Here is a 20598-nt window from a genome sequence, read left to right as displayed (position 1 = left end):
CATGGGTATTTCTTAACAAGTCATTTTCAGTATTTTCCTCATTCGTCTAGTCATCTACATCTGGATGCAGAGCTACCATATTTGCTTCTGTCTTCAGAAAATAGATATCCTACTGTCTCTTCAACGGTTTTAAAAACTTGGCGAACCATGACGAAAGAATGTGAAAACTTTGAAAAACATAACATTTTCCATAGAAGTGCCCAGTGTCCTCAAATGAGGCCAGCAAGTTTTCATGCACTGGATCACAAAATGCAATGAAGTATTTTGCCGTCCACTAGTAACAAAAACTATCACAGTGTTAGGTTGCACAGCATCCAGAACATGACAGTGGTCTTACCTTAGACGCAGCCACACTAACAAAAATAGAAATAACCAGCAGGTTCTGCAAAAACACTCACTTGTCTTAACTAAATAACCCATTACTGAAGGAAACCTCACTTTACCACAACAAAAGTCCATTGTTGGTCTTAAGTAACACATATTGTAAAAATAATGGAAAAATCGACTGCCCTCAATAGAGGGCAATGGGCACTAATGGATTAACAAGACCAGCGACAGGAAGATAAAGCTGAATCACGATTTTTCCTATTTTCATTCTTTTGTCATGATGTTTAGTTTGTGTTTGACGAACTATACCGAGCTAACAGCCCATTAATTGCACTTACCTCAATCGACGAACGAACAGTGACAGAAGCCCGAACAGGGGACTGATGTACTAGGACATGCATTGATATTGTGATATAGTGCATTGATAATGGCTAGGCACTAGCCGAAATCTAGATTTGCTTAAAAAGACCTGAAAGAAAAGGACGACTAAGTGCTGTGTTCCATCATTTTGAAAGCCATATCACAGTCACTGAGTGCACGCAATTCCTGATGGAAAGTAACTTGACTTACCTCAGTACTCGAGATAGGAACGTCTGAGTTCAAATTCCTTTGTAAAGCTTTGAACTGTGGGCATAATTTATTTCTAAAATTTGGTTACAAACTTCGTGTGCTACAGTTAATATTTTCTGACAAGTAGGTAATCCAGTAACGTTGTGTTACAAATTTGATAAAGCTGCTCTTTCATGAGAGCTGTCATGGCTGCTTATAGGCGCACAATTACTAGTTATATCTTTACTCCTGACTATTGGTCGAAGTGTTCTGTCGTTAATTATTGGGAAAGTGTAATCACTGCTTCTAAACACGTAATGGTAAAAACTAATAGGTGGAGCTGTACGAATCTATAACATTTCTTACGCTGGATTAGTAATGATTTAATGTTAGGTTCTATGTTTTGAGAATAACTCTTTGAAAATAGCTTTTGTGATTGGATATTTTCTCTGACGTAAGGCACCATCTCGTTTGAGACTTTATGTACTTGTAGAAAAATATCTGAATTATAGCGAAGCCGATAAGCAGTAAGGTCAACCATTTCGTTACTCTCTTCTGGTTGGCACGTCTTTGCCCATCGATAGGATGGTTGTTGCTTGGGGGACTGTGGAGCGGTAACAAGATAGCGCGTGCTACGGCAGTTGGTGTTCTGTGACCGACGTGGAAATTTGCAGTGATAACTGGGGTAAAGTCTGTGGAGATTTTGAGTCGCTTCGTTTAGGGAGAAACGAGGCCCATATAGCGTGGACATGATGGTATGTTGCTTTTCGTGGAACGTGTTGCATGGGAGCAGCTTCCTGTTCTGTAGTATGGATGGGCTGCGTCAAGGGATTGTTATGTGGTAGGCCTTCTCAGTAATTCCATACTGAAAGCAATCTGCTGCTGTTAGCTGACGTTATTCATTGCTTCTTGTCAGTGTGTTTGCCGCCAACTTACGGGCAGTATTGTTTGTCTGTGCCTTGTGCCCCCTTAAGCATTACACAGGGTGTACAGAAATTCCATTACAAAGTTCTGGGACTTGTAGTGGGGAGTGAGTACATGATATTTTGAACAGGCACTCATGTCAGGAAATGTACCATTTCCCTTTTCCGACGGTTTCAGTTCAGGACTTAAACTCATCCACATCTGCTTGAAACAACAAATTGGCGTGATGCAATACAAATATTTGGTAACAACTCGAAAGGAAACATAACGAAACGTCCATCCCGCTAATACTATGAAATTTTCAGGAACTGTTCGCAACGTGTTGCTGTCTCCCTGGAACTAAAAAATACGAAATCCTGCAATTATATTCTGATTTTTAGACGATTGTATGTAAAAATAGTTAATTTTGGATGTGCTAAATTAATAACTCTGTTAATGATACAATTTGTACCATAAATAACTGTAGTTCAGTGGTCTTATAACCTTCTCAGGACACTACAACAAAATTTTCAGATGATTAGAATTTGAGTTATGGATTTTTATAAAAAAAAGGCAATAGAAAATTAAAAATTCAAATTTCTGGCAAAATATTAATCCTGCATATTTTATTATATTTTTCCATTAAAACACAGCTCTTTTGCTTTACACATGTAAAATTTTAGATTTGTACATTAATAAATATGGCTGTAATGATTTTTTAAAATAACTGTTTACATTTTGTGTACATCCCTCCTTAAGGAGCATTGACTCAAGTTCTTTTGTGGAGGCATGCTGAAGCAGAAGTAAAGTAAAAAAATATAGGAACTGGAAGCACCTAACCAAGGTTACGATTAGACTTGGCCAAAGCTTTTGTTGTGGCTTCCCTGATAGGGAAACCTTACAGCTCAGACAAAGGAAATTGTACTTATATGTGAGGCCGTGCAAGTTGGCAGCCCATGCTGTGTACGACTGTTCATGTTGTTTATGAGACTGATTAAACTGTAACATAGCTGCAGCAGGTGCGCCTGCTGACTACAGTATTCGTGAACAGAGTACGGAGATCACTGAAAGATAAATCACTTGGGTCTGACAGTGGCTGCAATATCTGCACCACTTCGTGTAAATGACAACCAGAAGACAAGAGGAAAACATTTTGCTGCCTACGAGAAACGTCATGAGCAAAACAGCATATCTCTGCCAACAGTTGCTGTTGTTGCTTGAACTGCAGCTATTTCAGTGACAGCTATTGCTGGCAAAGTTCCAGAAACTTGCGATTCATAACACTGACACTGGTTCTAAGTGTGCCACATAAAACTGAGGGCAAGATTTCATCGCCACTTTTATGTCTGCTCTTGATACAAATGCATAATCTGTAAACAAAGCCTACTTCGTCACGAGTAGAACACCGAATAAATGCCAAAAACAATGACTAGAAAGTCAATGTCCACAACAGGGTCGATATCTGCTAAGCAGCTAGGGGTGGTAGGTTGTAACTCATGGGAAGTACTATGTACGACTGACTCATGGTGCTTGTCTAGTCCTAGACTGTAAGCAGCTGGGACAACACGACCCACCTCTCACACCTCTGGTGGTATTTATCAGTCACCAGCTTTAGCACATCCGAGCTGCTATCGATCTCGGCTCCTGGCAGAGATGTCGAACACCATTTCTAACCCTTTGTTCGTGCAACAACACATTACTAATTCCCATCATTTCCAACTTTAAGGTATTCACTGTTTTTTTTTTTTCAGGAAAAAATGTGCTTTGTGAAATATTTTTCCAAGCAGATGCCATACAGCAGAGCTCAAGAAATACAACAGAGCTTCCCTTGCTTTCAGCCATTAACAGAAGCAACGTAGCTAACCATGTTGACTAATCATACAAGGCCAAATGAGTCAACTATTCAGACTGTTCATCTTACACTTACTGAAAAGACAGCAGCTACTCTTCAAGAAATATATGTTAATCTGGCCTTTCTACAGATAACCTACCGATGTGGTTGCACCTCTGGTAAAGCTGTCTGTAGTATTTAGGTGGGTAAGTCAACTCTCCACAGAAACGTCCATGGATCACAGGAGACTTCAGCACAATATATTACAAAATAAGGTATAGTACCATTGACATAATCACCAACTAAAAGATTAATGGGATTGGCATGTGCACTCTTCCAAGAGCCTCACCACCTTAATTATTTGCGTGAATGTGAGGTAGTAAATATACAATGAAGTTTTCTTCTGAAAGGGAACCTGCGTCTTGCTGCTATCTAGGCTCCCACTGATCTATGTTTAGAAGGTACTCCACTTTCTCTTTCACACTGGACTCATCCTGATAGACAGAAATTGTTCTCAATATCTACTTTAAACAGTTGTGGGGGACACATTTTCTTACACATGTGTATGGGGTAACATAATTCAGTACAGAACACTTGTTTCATGAAAGTGTTATAAACACTGATTTTTGAAGATGGATACGATGAACACAAGCATATTTTGTGTGCATTAACACTTCAGTTACTTATGTGTATATGAAGTAGTGGATATACATTTAGGGTTTTCTATAGAGAACAAACTTCATCTTGCAGTAGTTTGTGCATTTCTGATATTTGATTAGGAGGTCATTTCAGTCTTTTTCTGTGTAGGAGAGTTCCTCTGAAAAAGAGATATATTCCTGGGAAAATTATTGTCAAAATAAAATCTAAATATCTATGGGAGCATATTTTTATTTTATAAAAATATATATGTATAGAAACATATATTGCAGAACAATATTCAATATAATAAATGACATTTTTGAAGCACAAATTAAAAAAAACAATATTAATACTGATGGTCACAATTACAATTTGTATGACCAAAAATGTTATTTATTCATGTGCAGATGAGCCAGTGAAGGTTGTCTGATTATTTTTCAGAAACAAAGCAACCAGTCGTCGAAATACGCGAGCAGATTGATGTTCATCACTGGGATCATCATCATCATCATCCTCCTCCTCCTCATCATCATCTTCTTCATCCAACATGGAGTCAGTCTGGTAAAATGGTAAATTATTCTCAGTGTAAGTTCTAAATATTTCTGTCAAACATTTTTTGTTTATGAAATTAATACCTGTATAGAATTATATAGTTCAATAAAATACGCTAGAAATAAGTTATGTTAACAACGTATGACAAAATCACTGATTACTGAAGTTGGTTATGATGGACAAGCCATAAAATTTTCAGTGATAAGAAGGCCAGGGTAACCAAGAAAAGAAAAGATTCAAAAATTCCCTGATATTTCCAGGTTTTCCAGGAAAGTTTGCAATAATTATCCTGATTTTTCAATTTTATTATTATTATAAAGAGAATTTTTAATTAATTTCTAACTGTCAAGAATTAAACCTGGCACAATACTCACAAAAATGAAGAAGACACATTTATTTAAATCGTTTATTTTATTTTATTTCAGTATATTGCCATACTTAGTATTTTATAAGTAATTTAACAATCTTATGAAATGTGTATAATTTAAAATAAGTAATACATAAATAACCTAATGACTTGTAGTATGAAATAGTACAAAGTATAATTCTAATATGTTGTATACCAAATTAATGAAGAATTTCACATTGCTCATCAATAGCTTAAATCTCAGCTAAAAGTTAATCTTTTTTTGATGCCAAATCTTTTTTTCCGTTTGCTACACATTTTCTTTTAAAAATTTCTGATTCACTCATTGTAGCTTTTTTTCCAACATTCAGTTTCTTCTGACAATTTTGAATTTGAGTTCTGATAAGAATGAATTAAAGATTTTGGAACACATAGAGTTGCAACATTTCCATTTAGGATAGAGTCATACCAGGCAATTAAAGTTTAAATTTTCATATTCTCAACTAAGTTTTAGAATTGACTCAAACACATCTTTCAGCATTAGCATTGCCATAAGATAAAATCATAAGTATCTTCAACAGTTAAATTAATGATTGTAGGTTGGTGTGCATAAGAATTAATTCATTTCAGCAATGATGTAGATAACTGTTAGCAAGTGAATAATTTTTGAGAAGTTGTTGTGCCGAAAGCTGAGAACATAAATTGTTGAAATCTTGAGTTATTTCATTAGTCACAATGCCACTGATCCAGCTATTTTCATTCAAACTAGTGGGCAGACTTTGCAATCTGCCACTTCTGATTTTAGGAATATGTGTAAAACTTGAATCACAATTTTTTTTAGTAAGCTTATACAGCGTGATTTTTTCCACAGTGTACAAGCTTTAGGTATTGATCGATGAGAGGATACGGAACAAAGAAGGTCTAATGAACTCATGGCCAGAAAGGCATGGTTTCCATGTTAGGGACCATTTATTCAACCATACATTGTTACAGAAATTGCAGTCTAATATGTGCTGTACCATGCAGCCACAGTTAGAGTATGTGGTGAAAATGGTTTCCATGTGACCCAACACATGGATGTATGCGCTCTGTGTCACACATTCACATTGGCCAGGCTGCATCCGAACAGTGTCAAAGGCAGCATGTATACACTGCTTCAGTGTCTCCACATCTAGAATGGCCTTTGCATACACGATAAATCTGAGATGGCCCCCTAACCAGAAATCGCAAGGGTTGAGATACGGTGAACGACCAGGCCATGAAACTGGACACCCTCGTCCGATGCATCGACCAGGGAAGATAAGATTGAGATGCAGCAGGACATTAACGGCAAAGTGGGCTAGAGCACCATCATGTAGCAGCCACATAACTCTTCAAAGCATCAATGGCATTTCTTCCAGCAGAGGAGGCAAAGTTACCTGAAAGAAACGTCGATAGTTCTGGCCTGTTAGGCGATGTGGAAGGAAGACTGGTCCCAAAATATGGTCGCCAGTTATCCTGGCCCATACATTCCAATTGCACCGATGCTGATGATTCGCTGTCACAATACCACAATACCATGGGGATTGTGCATGCTATCACACAGATGACTGATACGAAACTTGAAGATATCACTCCGCATAAAGGTGGCATCATCTGTGAATAGACTGGACGGCACAGGTCGTCGAATCGTGGTTGCATGGTGAAGAAACCACTTATAAAACTGTTCTCAATGTGGAAAATCTGTTGCTAGTAAGCCTTGCACACTCTGTAAGTGATAACGGTAGTAACAATTGTTATGGAGAATGTTCCACATGGTCATCTGGCTTACCCTGTAATGGTGGGCCAACTGCCTCGTACTGGCACATCGATCGCCATCCACAGTGTTAATCTCATTTTCCTCCAAGTCTTGTGTCCAAACATTTTGCGTATGCCCTTCATGATTTCCTAGATCCTGAAACGACACTGTCTCAGAAGCAACGGGGAAGCAATGTTGCAAACATTGAATGCTGTGGTTGTTGTTGGTGGGGGTAGGTCTCCTGATACAGCCTTGCTGCCCATTGCCATTTGCCTTTCCATAAGTAAACTCCATGTCGGCAAGCTCTCAGTTCGAATACTGAACTATGTGTACAACACTATATCACATCCGCTAGAAGGTGAGTCAGCAAGAAAAGTGAATCAGACACAACATTACCAATTACTATGGCAGGAGAGGGCGCTAGGACATGACGTATGAGAACAATACCACCCTCAAGGAGGAAACCATGCATACTGTAACTGTGGCTGTGAGGCACAGCAAGTATTAGACAGTAGTGTCTGTAACAAAGTATGATTGAATAAATCGTCTCCAGCATGGAAACGATGCATTTTAAGACATAAGTTCATTAGAACTTTTTTGTTCCATGTCCTCTCATCGACCAGTTTCCAGAGTTTGTACATGGTGGAAAAAAATCACCCTGTGTAATTAACATCAACAATTTTTCTGTAAAAGCCATGAAAGCATCTTTTCTATAATGTAAAATCATAAGATCAGTGTCTTTTTGTTGTTTTTTAAATCTTTGATAGCTCTTTTTAATTCCAAATCCTAAGTCTACTTGTTTGTACAGAAGCAAATTGTTTTTATCAGTTAAGTCTATAACTAATAAGGAGTAAACTAAGTTCTGCATATTTGCTTTAATAAATCTTTGCGTTATATTTTCAGTAACTGTCACTAATGAGTTACTCAGAAATGGGGATTTGGTGAGCTAATCGGTCACCAAGTATTGGTACGAGGTAACATGAATTTGTTGTACAGCTAAATTCTAGTGGGCCCAAGAACTCAGGGCACACCGCAGCAGGCCTGGCTTAGCGACCAGTGCAAGTGCAGAGACGAGGAGCGTATGGCCGGAAATGCGAAAATCCTGGTATGGGAATTTCTGACACTTAAGAGGACAGATGATGCTCCAAAAGTGACAGAGTGTTAGACAAGGTGAAAGATGGCTTCTCACAGTTCTGTAAGAGCCTGTAATAATTTACAATCAAATATTAATCGATGATCCGAGAAAAATGACGCATATCCAATGGCACAGCAATAATTTCAGTATATTTAAAACAGCGAAGTTTTATAATTTACAGTGACTAAATATTTCCACAATGATTCTCTGGATAAACAACTTTCAATGCAATTTCAACAAACGATATCTCAGGTGATAGCATTGCATGATAGCTATCATCCCTGAGAGCTACTCATCTTTATCTATTTTATATATTGGCTTATGACGTCTATTGTAACGTTTTATTATTACGCAAATGTTTGTCAGAACTCATATTCTTCACAGCTCCACAGCAAATGAAAACCGCATGAATGCCTCATATTTTGTCATAGTTGTGTATTTATTTAATGAACAGTTTACTATTTTCTTAGTAAACTTATTCAAAAGTTGACACCAAATGCTACTGAAAAACTGTGCAAATTTAAAAGCGGCCAATCGTATCTGTTAGCGGACACCACAACTGAAAAGAGAACCAAAAGATGCTTCTGAGAAGCAGGCATAAATAATTGTGTAAACAAAATTTAACGACAATCCATCGTCACTTAACATGAGCACACTTGCACAAGAATACTAGCTTATTTATTTATGAGCAAACATTTATTTTTAATCAGTGTACATGGTCTGAGTGTATCAAATGTTTATAACATTTCTTTTATTTAAATATTTTTGTGACATATTAGTCTAGTGCGGTAAAGTGGTCAAGTGAGTCAAATCATATCTGCAGAGTTCAATAACAACATATATTTGGTGGGGACAGCCTTTAGCCAAGGGAAAGCAGACAGTAGCGGAACACTATGGGAGTCAAGTGCAGACTAGGACTTTTCGAGTGATGAGCTTAAGGGAGCGATTCTGGATACTTTTACGTTTATGATGGAAGAAGTGATTCGAACTTACAGGTGATGGGTTCTGTATGGTGAACAGCTGCTATGAGATTTCAAATATTGAGGATAATTTTCCGTTAGATCTTGAAGGGAACACCTCACGTCGAGTGCTGTAAGAACACATACCTACCTGCGACAACGTGTGATATTCGTTCGTATCGATGATAGACTCTGAGCGATGATCGGCCGCTACAATACTTTAACTTTTGAAGGGACTTTGTATTTCGAGGTCTGAATGTTCTCCAGAGTAGGACTAACTTTATCTGCTTGTATTACGGAACTGAGAATAGACACAGTATAGTTACTATTTTTTGTATCATGTGTGTTAATTTATGAATTATCACGTTGAACTCTGAACTGATTTGAGCTGGAGAATATTTCGTGTACTGTGAGTACGAAATTGACTTAATTTTCGCGTATCTTTGATGACTATTTAATCTGGGGATTTTGCTACCACTCTCGTAACACTCTCGACATTAACTTTACTGTATTTGATAAGGGTATTTTATGTCTGTATTATACCTGATTATCGTAGAACCACTTTCCGTTTATCTGACATGTCCTTTCATGAATAAACATTATTCGACATAATTTTCTATCGTCTACATCAGTTTTTGTTAAATTATTCATTTATGTTTTACTTTATATTTATGTGTATTTTATTAATTTGCAATTCTAGCCAATGCGTAGACTATTTGACTACAGGATCACAACTACAGATTATTATATGCAGCAGTTAGCTGCAGGGCGTGAAAGCTGACGTGCACACCGAGCTATTTTTTAATTAGAGTCCAAGTATCTAAAGTACGAGTAACCACAGGTAAAGACGCAACTGGTTTGTTCGTATGTGGTGCTGTTTGGATTTCCGGCCGCGGTGGCCGAGCGTTTCTAGGCGCTTCAGTCTGGAGCCGCGTGACTGCTACGGTCGCAGGTTCGAATCCTGTCTCGGGCATGGATGTGTGTGATGTCTTTAGGTTAGTTAGGTTTAAGTAGTTCTAAGTTCTAGGGGACTGATGACCTCAGCTGTTAAGTTCCATAGTGCTCAGAGCCATTTGAACCTTTTTTTTTTTTTTTTTTTTTTTTTGGAAGAGCAGCTACACTAACAGTAACTGTAAGGTATCGCCGCAATTGGTTTTCTAGCCCGGGATACGAATTTAATCCCTTTAGAATTACAGCTATAATTTTAACTCTTTAGGATATTCTGTTATACAGGTCGCAAATCTATTGCACGATAGGCAGTTTGAGTAGGGGCTTCGAGCATAAGATTATGTAGCAGCTGCATGCGTGAGAATTGGTAGCAAACGGTGACTGTGGGGAAGTTAGGTGAGGAGCTTCGCAAATGAAGAAGAAGAAGAAGGTTACACAGAGGCGTGCTGAGTTGGAGTGTGCAGCAGCGGCGAAGACTGACGGCGGCAATGGCAGCGTGGGCCATCGACGGCGACTTCGTGCATCAGCATCGGCTGCATCTGCACATTCGGCAGCAGAAGCAGACAGCATGACCGATCAGTTGAGTATATGCGCCGTAGTATTGATGTGTGCTAACCCGTAGCGTCATCAGTATACTAGAACGAATGAACAGGCACCCAGTCTGAGTTATTCAGATAATTCTAGTGGGCCAGTTAGTACTAAATTTGTCAGTGTCGAAATGGAACTCATTGATTGGGGGCAGATAGTCCAAAATCAGAGAGGGGTAGTAAACTTACAGACGATTCATCGTCACAGCTGATGAAATTTTGCTAGAACTACGTTCTAGTATACGGGCATTCGCTGGCAGACATGGGCAACCTGCCTGTCATTTCCTAGGTTAGACATGTATCACATCAAAGTATACTATTTGGAGGTGGGGATTCAATCTATATTTCACTCATCTTCTTACCTCACAAACTACGACTCAACTCATTATAGTGTAAAAAATATATATTTTAAATCTGTGCATGAAACACCAGTATTCGTCTATGATCCACGCCAATGAAACTAAGAGTGAGAGTGACAACATATGGTATGTAATACAGATACACAAGTTTTAAATATATAACATCATTTTTACTTTTTAAAACGCAGTTTTTCATGCTGATTCAAATCTGTAAACAGGCTGAACTTTCATAAAACACCATATGTTAGAATTTTCTTCATATTTGGTCAGTTTTCAAGTAACGCCTAAGTTACCTTGGCACTCTGGTAGAAACACCAAAGAAACTGCCTTTTACATACAGTTTTGCATACATCAAAATATTTTTAGGTTTAATCACTATCGACTATCCCATTGGGGTAACTGTGTCCACTTGTTACCATGTAGATGCAACCGTTAAATGTAGTAACACAAACAAATGTTGTAATGACTCCAGGTGAAGCTTTCGCTCCTAATGTTGGCGTCCGTGAGTTATTTATTATTATTCATGGTGACAATAGTACTTTCGTCCACGCTAGTGCACAAATATAAGATTTTGAGGTCAGTAAACTTTTGCTGCTTAAACAATGTATATTATTCGGTAAGTTAAATTAAGATTTATTGATTTTCCTCAGACTGTGAAAAATATAAAAAGTGTGCATGGAAATTTCACTCCTGTTGTCAGTGTGTAATTTATTTATAGTTAATATGCCATCCAGAGTTTGCAGAAATTCATCGGCCTTTTTCGATACATGAGTGGCTATGTAACTGAGAAATCCCACTAGAAGACATTTACATTATAAGGGCTGTGTAAAAAATTCTTAGCCTTTCCCAGAAGTCGCAGCAGTACTCGCGTGATTTTTTCCCCTTACTCGTATGAATCATTATTAATCATCCAGCATGATCTAGCTCACATGACAATGATGTTTTATGTACAATGGAGAATTTGTTCTAATTTCAATACACTGTGTGTCACGCTGGCTTATTTATCACAGATGTTATCGTAAATTTGACAGATGTTAATGCAAACATTGGATGCATTGTACGCTCACCACTTTCAAACCTGTAATTGTCTCACTGAGTGACGGGTCATTAAATTCTCCTCTGGTAATCTAATCCACATCTGACCCACATTAGGGGACTCTACAGTTCTCTACCCTGTGTCGAAAGATTACTAAGCCGGGGCATAGCTTGTCACAGAAGCTTCGAAGTCTCTGGTTCAGGTCTTCTAGTCGACTCAGAATTAGGGGACCACAATTAGTACTGGAGACGATGGATACAGTTGATGAACCTTGTTGAAATTCCGTGAGCAAGACTGGTCTTCTCAACCATCTCTGACAGTCGCTGGAATGATCCAAGTATGATATTGGATCCCACAGGACAGGCATTGTTTCTTCCTATGTCCGCTACAATTTGAACTTGATTGAACCCTGTTTGCTCAACGCCTGGCAGAAAAGTTTTTCAGCACGTCCAGACTCTAGGCAGGCTTACAGAATGCATAGTCTGTTCCTCTCATTCGTTGTTGCCATTTTGCTAAAGAATACCACTATTTGCCATATGTATAAAGTGCTGAAGATTAATAGTGCCCTACCCTTTTGCACTTGCCTCCACTTGACACGAGAAACAGTAGGTTTTTCAACAAGTGAAGTAATTCGGCATTTTATCACTTTCAGTTTCATGACCACACCGTAAATGAATTTCTCCGATTTGTCGAGGTATCGTCGTGGACTGTGTGACACTACTATCAAGAAAGGTGTTCCGCTCGCAGCCACTAACATGGTGTAAGAATATTGGTGGTAAAAAGATCGTAACTGACAGGAACTAGAGACAACTGTCACGCATTGTCAATGACAGTTTGTTTAAAATCCGATAGGAACTGCTGTTGTCAGATATTGCAAGTCCATCTTAACCAGTTTCCGAACGAACATTTCGAAAGTAACTGCATACAATAGAATTTATAATTGGGTGCCTCGCAAAAGGCCATAATTTACAGCTAAGCAGAAAAACCATCTAGTGTTCGGAGTCCTTATATTTTGTTGTGAGTCAAGAAACCACTATACTGGCTGTTATCCTAGGGAAATCAAACAACACAGAACTGGGCAGTAGCTGACTCGAGTAGCGTTGGGGGGTCCGACGAGTTTCTGTTTTAATTCTGTTCAAATGACACAAGCCTTCGTTTGCACCGAAGTCCCAATGAGGCATGTACTCACATTAGACAGAGGATGTACTTCGGGTTGGTGGTGGGGCTGTGATGTTTTACGGGGTTTATAGTACCATGACTTGGCTCATTCATTGCCGTGAAAATGAAACAGGACGTTTATTTCAACATAATCGGTGAACAAGAGTGACCCTTTCTTCTACATTTTCATGATGAAAATGCTATGGCCACCACATCTTCGAAGATGAGAACAGGTGCGTTCACAGGGCTGCCCGCATAGTTCGTTGTTTGACGATCTTATTTCATCTGGTGTGGCCCGCTATATCACTCGCTTTTAATCCCATACCAAATTTCTACGCGTATTTAGAGCACTGAGTGAAACATGTCCCCGCTACTCCCTGCATCCCCATAGGTCAACGAGATTTAATTATCAAGGAATGGCTTCATTTGGGTGTGTCATATGTGATGAAACTTTTGGACCCTCTTCTTCAGCAAGCTAGGCCCTGTTGCATGGGTTAGCTTCATGTCTGTAGGGGTGACTATTTTTTCGTCAGGTGTGGTTGCCTTCGGTTACAGAGAACGGAGTCGTGGGTCTTCCGACTGGCAACCGACGTGTTCCGGCCCATAGCCGATAGCCCCACAATGACGATTGTTGTAGTGATGGAAGTGGACAACGAGCAGGAAAAAAAGAACCTTGACGTCAGGTTTCTCAGCACTGATGGACTGACTGTCCTAATGGTCAGCAGCATTGAGATATCATCATCTAATGAAGTATGAGAATATATGGACTGTAAAAACATTCAGCGATAATCGAGAACTTACGCGTCAATAACAAGAAGCACAGAGCTAATTCTAACAGCAAAGGAGCTTTACTACCGGTGCAGAAAGCCTCTGACGAGGGCGTCGTTGCTACACACCTTCCAGAACCGCGGGACTGCTACGGTCGCAGGTTCGAATCCTGCCTCGGGCATGGGTGTGTGTGATGTCCTTAGGTTAGTTAGGTTCAAGTAGTTCTAAGTTCTAGGGGACTTATGACCTAAGATGTTGAGTCCCATAGTGCTCAGAGCCATTTTTTTACACACCTTCCAGCTCAAAATGAAGGATTTGAGCAGCCTCTCAGCCATTTCCCCAGTAGCTACCAACAACTGCCTACAACAAGACGTAATTCCACAACAATGCGCAAAAAGCTCGCGGAAGAACTCCGCTCCCAACTGTTGTGAAGTCCACTTCATGAAGGTCACCATGTAATGTACATTTGTCTTATAACACATGTAGAGGACAAATGGTGGAGACCACCACAGGGTCAGTAGCATCGAATCAGCTTCTTCACAAACGCTAGAAGAGCTATTCGAGTCTTTTATCTTGGCATCCATTTCAAGATATCTTCGGACTTAATTAAAGAAGAGCTACAGTAAGGAGGGTACGAGGTAGACACAATAACACTTTTGGAATCCCCACGAATGAACGAATAAACACCGCTGGTACTAGTTGTAGCTGCCAATAACAGGGGAAGTCTCAGATCACTGCAGATCTTACAGTTGCCTATGTAACTTCTTTCACTCACTTCTCAGTGTATGTATTCGTAAACGATATTTGTTTCTCATAATAAAAATCAATTTCTCATGAACCTTGATAAGCACATTTCCAATACAAGGGTCTAAGATCTTTATGTTATGTACACTTCAACAAACTGCCATCTAACACGCAGCAAGAAATTTTAATAATTCAAGAGAGAATTATAAACATACCTCATTCTACAAATTAGCTTCCTGTCTACATACAAGTACCGAAAATTTCTGCTAAGTGCATTACAAAAAGCGATATTTATTGTAAAGGCTTAAGTTAAGTGGTAGCGTACTGGAAACATGTCTCTGTTGTTATATGAATGAATGAATGAATCATGCCTACAACTTAGCTTCAGCTGCCACTGACGCTGATGGACACATGTGACACTAGCTAGCCGGCCCGGATTCGCACGGGCAGCATTAAGTTCAAATGGTTCGAATGGCTCTGAGCACTATGGGACTCAACTTCTGAGGTCATTAGTCCCCTAGAACTTAGAACTAGTTAAACCTAACTAACCTAAGGACATCACAAACATCCATGCCCGAGGCAGGATTCGAACCTGCGACCGTAGCGGTCTTGCGGTTCCAGACTGCAGCGCCTTTAACCGCACGGCCACTTCGGCCGGCCCGCAGCATTGAGTATCTGCTGCCAGATGGCTTGACTGGCATAGTGCATTTTGTCCGGTGCCACGAATGAAACTCACAGGTAAGTGAAATAAACACTTCCGAATAACTAGTGTTGTGTTCGCAGAAGAGCCAACACCATGTTACTAGTGGAGGCCGAAGTGCACATGTTTTAGCGCACGCAGGCTGGAGTGAGGAGGGAAGAACTATACTGACGTGAGGTCTGGAACATGACAAGGAATGAGAATTCAGAAAGCGGACGTAATTAGTTTTATCCTTAACTTTAATCCATTAATGATGAACGTCGCTCTTGATGGTACATGGTTCACAATATTATCTGTTCAGAATAGTAACTGAATATGGCGCCTTACTAAGTCGTAGCAAATGACGTAGCTGAAGGCTATGCTAAACTGTCGTCCCGGCAAATAAGAGCGTATGTAGACAGTGAACCATCGCTAGCAAAGTCGGCTGTCCAACTGGGGCGAGTGCTAGGGAGTCTCTCTAGACTAGACCTGCCGTGTGGCGGCGCTCGGTCTGCAATCACTGATAGTGGCGACACGCGGGACCGACGTATACTAACGGACCGCGGCCGATTTAAAGGCTACCACCTAGCAAGTGTGGTGTCTGGCGGTGACAATACAACTAGCACGCCCGGGCAGCTGTCTGGAAACATGAATGTTATGCACTACTGGCCATTAAAATTGCTACACCAAGAAGAAATGCAGATGATAAACGGGTATTCGTTGGACAAATGTATTATACTAGAACTGACATGTGATTACATTTTCACGCAGTTTGGGTGCATAGATCCTGAGAAATCAGTACCCCGAACAACCACGTCTGGCCGTAATAACGGCCTTGATACGCCTGGGCATTGAGTCAAACAGAGCTTGCGTGGCGTGTACAGGTAAAGCTGACCACGTAGCTTCAACACGATACCACAGTTCATCAAGAGTAGTGACTGACGTATTGTGAGGAGCCAGTTGCTCAGCCACCATTGACCAGACGTTTTCTATTGGTGAGAGATCTGCAGAACGTGCTGACCAGGGTAGCAGTCGAACATTTTCTGTATCCAGAAAGGCCCGTACAGGACCTGGAACATGCGGTCGTGCATTATCCTGCTGAAATGTAGGGTTTCGCAGGAATTGAATGAAGGGTAGAGCCACGGGTCGTAACACATCTGAAATGTAACGTCCACTGTTCAAAGTGCCGTCAATGCGAACAAGTGACCGAGACGTGTAAGCAATGGCACCCCATACCATCACGCCTGGTGATACGCCAGTATGGCGATGACGAATACACGCTTCCAATGTGCGTTCACCGCGATGTCGCCAAACACGGATGCGACCATCATGATACTGTGTAAACAGAACCTGGATTCATCAGAAAAAATGACGTTTTGCCATTCGTGCCCACTGGACTTGCATTCGGGAGGACGACGGTTCAATCCCACGTCCGGCCATCCTGATTTAGGTTTTCTGTGATTTCCCTAAATCACTCCAGGCAAATGCTGGGGTGGTTCCTTTGAAAGGGCACGACCAACTTTCTTCCCCATCCTTGCCTAATCCGATGAGACCGATGACCTCGTTGTCTGGTCTCTTCCCTCAAAACAACCCCCCCCCCCACCACCCCACACATACACCATTCGTACACCCAGGTTCGTCGTTGAGTACACCGTCGCAGGCGCTCCTGTCTGTGATGCAGCTTCAAGGGTAACAGCAGCCATGGTCTCCGAGCTGATAGTCGATGCTGCAACAAACGTCATTGAACTGTTCGTGCAGATGATTGTTGTCTTGCAAACGTCCCCATCTGTTGACTCAGGAATCGAGACGTGGCTGCACGATCTGTGACAGCGATGCGGATACGATGCCTGTCACCTCGACTGTTAGTGATACGAGGCCGTTGGAATCCAGCACGGCGTTCCGTATTACCCTCCTGAACCCACCGATTCCATATTCTGCTGACAGTCATTGGATCTCGATCAACGCGAGCAGCATTGTCGCGATACGATAAACTGCAATCGCGATAGGCTACAATCCGACCTTTATCAAAGTCGGAAACGTGATGGTACGCATTTCTCCTCGTTTCACGAGGCAATACAACTTCGTTTCACCAAGCAACGCCGGTCAATAGCTGTTTGTGTATGAGAAATCGGTTGGAAACTTTCCTCATGCCAGCACGTTGTAGGTGTCGCCACGGGCGCCAACCTTGTGTGAATGCTCGGAAAAACTAATCATTTGCATATCACAGCATCTTCTTCCTGTCGGTTAAATTTCGCGTCTGTAGCACTTCATCTTCGTGGTGTAGCAATTTTAATGGCCAGTAGTGTATGTTCAGTACTGAATTAGCGTTTGGAGTGACATCTTATGGCAATGATGGGAGCACATCTCGATGTAAGTAATGTTTACAACCAATGATAATAATGTATGCAAATCGTGGGTGCATTTGTGTGTGAGTGCTTCAGTAAACAGGGTGAAGCGAAATTCGCGCTCTCGGTCTTCACAGCGCGATTCCTCACATACCAGCGACAACAAAATATCTCTCACAAAATTTCGTCCAGCGAGTACATCCGCAGAGAGAGAGAGAACATTAAATAGTGGCAATCTGGCAACACTATAACCACATGTGTGGTAACTATCTCTGTCAGAATGTACCAGCGTTGCTGGACAGTTGGTGCAGTGGATGAAGTTTTGGGTTAGCGTACAGGAGGTCGAGGGTTCGATCCTGGGTTGAGGTATATGTTTTTTATTTGGTAAATGTAGTAGAGGTGGGTAGGTGTCTGGCACCTTAATCGTTAACAGCGATTGCAGCGGGTCCTCTAGAAAACATTTGCACTTACATACTACAATCGTAGAAGTGGATGGTTGGCTAACTTTGAAAGAAGCCCTTTCCACATCGTGAGCGTGAATTTATTTGCACCACTTCATCTGCTAGATGCGAAACCTGTTTTCTTTATACCCTCCTTCAATTGTCCCATAGATTAGTACCAACTATTATTCTTGCCTCGTTCAGGTCCATTACATTTCGTTAGTGACTTACGTTACCAGTAGGACTGGGAATGTGCTTTGTGAATCATGTCCAGCCGGCCGAAGTGGCCGTGCGGTTAAAGGCGCTGCAGTCTGGAACCGCAAGACCGCTACGGTCGCAGGTTCGAATCCTGCCTCGGGCATGGATGTTTGTGATGTCCTTAGATTAGTTAGGTTTAACTAGTTCTAAGTTCTAGGGGACTAATGATCTCAGCAGTTGAGTCCCATAGTGCTCAGAGCCATTTGAACCATTTGAATCATGTCCAAACTCGGTTACTATTTGTATGTGTTACCACCATGGTCCCACTAACTATGCCTTTCAACATTTGAGTCTGGTAACCACATGCTGTTTAGTATGTATCTCAATGGATTATTATTATTATTTCTTTACTTTCTCAGACATTAAGTCTGGTTGAGAATGGAAAGTGACGCGGACCTTGATCAAGCGTCACTTCCTATTAACTGTACGGTATGTGCTATATTGCATTTAGGAACTTTCGGGTAGTTGAACATGTATCAATAATTACGGATTTCTGTAGTTGTATATATGTGTTTGGATGTAGCTGTATTGCATTGATGTACTGGTGGATATTGTGTGGTATGACTCCTGTAGTTGATACTATTATTGGTATGATGTCAACTTTATCCTGATGCCACATGTCTTTGACTTCCTCAGCCAGTTGGATGTATTTTTCAATTTTTTCTCCTGTTTTCTTTTGTATATTTGTTGTATTGGGTATGGATATTTCGATTAGTTGTGTTAATTTCATCTTTTTATTGGTGAGTATGATGTCAGGTTTGTTATGTGGCGTTGTTTTATCTGTTATAATGGTTCTGTTCCAGTATAATTTGTATTCATCATTCTCCAGTACATTTTGTGGAGCATACTTGTATGTAGGAACTTGTTGTTTTAAAAGTTTATGTTGTAAGGCAAGCTGTTGATGTATTATTTTTGCGACATTGTCATGTCTTCTGGGGTATTCTGTATTTGCTAGTATTGTACATCCGCTTGTGATGTGATCTACTGTTTCTATTTGTTGTTTACAAAGTCTACATTTATCTGTTGTGGTATTGGGATCTTTAATAATATGCTTGCTGTAATACCTGGTGTTTATTGTTTGATCCTGTATTGCAATCATGAATCCTTCTGTCTCACTGTATATATTGCCTTTTCTTAGCCATGTGTTGGATGCGTCTTGATCGATGTGTGGCTGTGTTAGATGATACGGGTGCTTGCCATGAAGTGTTTTCTTTTTCCAATTTACTTTCTTCGTATCTGTTGATGTTATGTGGTCTAAAGGGTTGTAGAGGTGGTTATGAAATTGTAGTGGTGTAGCCGATGTATTTATATGAGTGATTGCTTTGTGTATTTTGCTAGTTTCTGCTCGTTCTATAAAGAATTTTCTTAAATTGTCTACCTGTCCATAATGTAGGTTTTTTATATCGATAAATCCCCTTCCTCCTTCCTTTCTGCTTAATGTGAATCTTTCTGTTGCTGAATGTGTGTGATGTATTCTATATTTATGGCATTGTGATCGTGTAAGTGTATTGAGTGCTTCTAGGTCTGTGCTACTCCATTTCACTACTCCAAATGAGTAGGTCAATATTGGTATGGCATAAGTATTTATAGCTTTGGTCTTGTTTCTTGCTGTCAATTCTGTTTTCAGTATTTTTGTTAGTCTTTGTCTATATTTTTCTTTTAGTTCTTCTTTAATATTTGTATTATCTATTCCTATTTTTTGTCTGTATCCTAGATATTTATAGGCATCCGTTTTTTCCATCGCTTCTATGCAGTCGCTGTGGTTATCCAATATGTAATCTTGTTTAGTGTGTTTTCCCTTGACTATGCTATTTTTCTTACATTTGTCTGTTCCAAAAGCCATACTTATATCATTGCTGAATACTTCTGTTATCTTTAGTAATTGGTTGAGTTGTTGATTTGTTGCTGCCAGTAGTTTTAGATCATCCACGTATAGCAAATGTGTGATTTTGTGTGGGTATGTTCCAGTAATATTGTATTCATAATTTGTATTATTTAGCATGTTGGATAGTGGGTTCAGAGCAAGGCAGAACCAGAAAGGACTTAATGAGTCTCCTTGGTATATTCCACGCTTAATCTGTATTGGCTGTGATGTGATATTATTTGAATTTGCTTGGATATTAAGTGTGGTTTTCCAATTTTTCATTACTATGTTTAGGAACTGTATCAATTTAGGATCTACTTTGTATATTTCCAATATTTGTAGTAACCATGAGTGGGGTACACTATCAAAAGCTTTTTGGTAATCAATGTATGCA

General features: G+C 40.1%; 1 protein-coding gene across 1 annotated transcript in view; it reads right to left on the bottom strand.

The window, feature by feature from the left end:
• Positions 1-4613: 4613 nt before the first annotated feature.
• The window catches only part of LOC126249270 (uncharacterized), a 411510-nt gene continuing 395525 nt past the window's right edge, over positions 4614-20598 (bottom strand). The window contains exon 9 of the mRNA XM_049950924.1: positions 4614-4807. Coding sequence (XP_049806881.1) covers positions 4643-4807 — 165 coding nt within the window. The 3' untranslated portion in view covers positions 4614-4642. The remainder of the gene's footprint in view (positions 4808-20598) is intronic.

This window comes from Schistocerca nitens, chromosome 3 (genome assembly GCF_023898315.1).
Source record: "Schistocerca nitens isolate TAMUIC-IGC-003100 chromosome 3, iqSchNite1.1, whole genome shotgun sequence".
Lineage (NCBI taxonomy): Eukaryota > Metazoa > Arthropoda > Insecta > Orthoptera > Acrididae > Schistocerca > Schistocerca nitens.
This window is presented reverse-complemented; position numbering and strand designations above follow the sequence as displayed.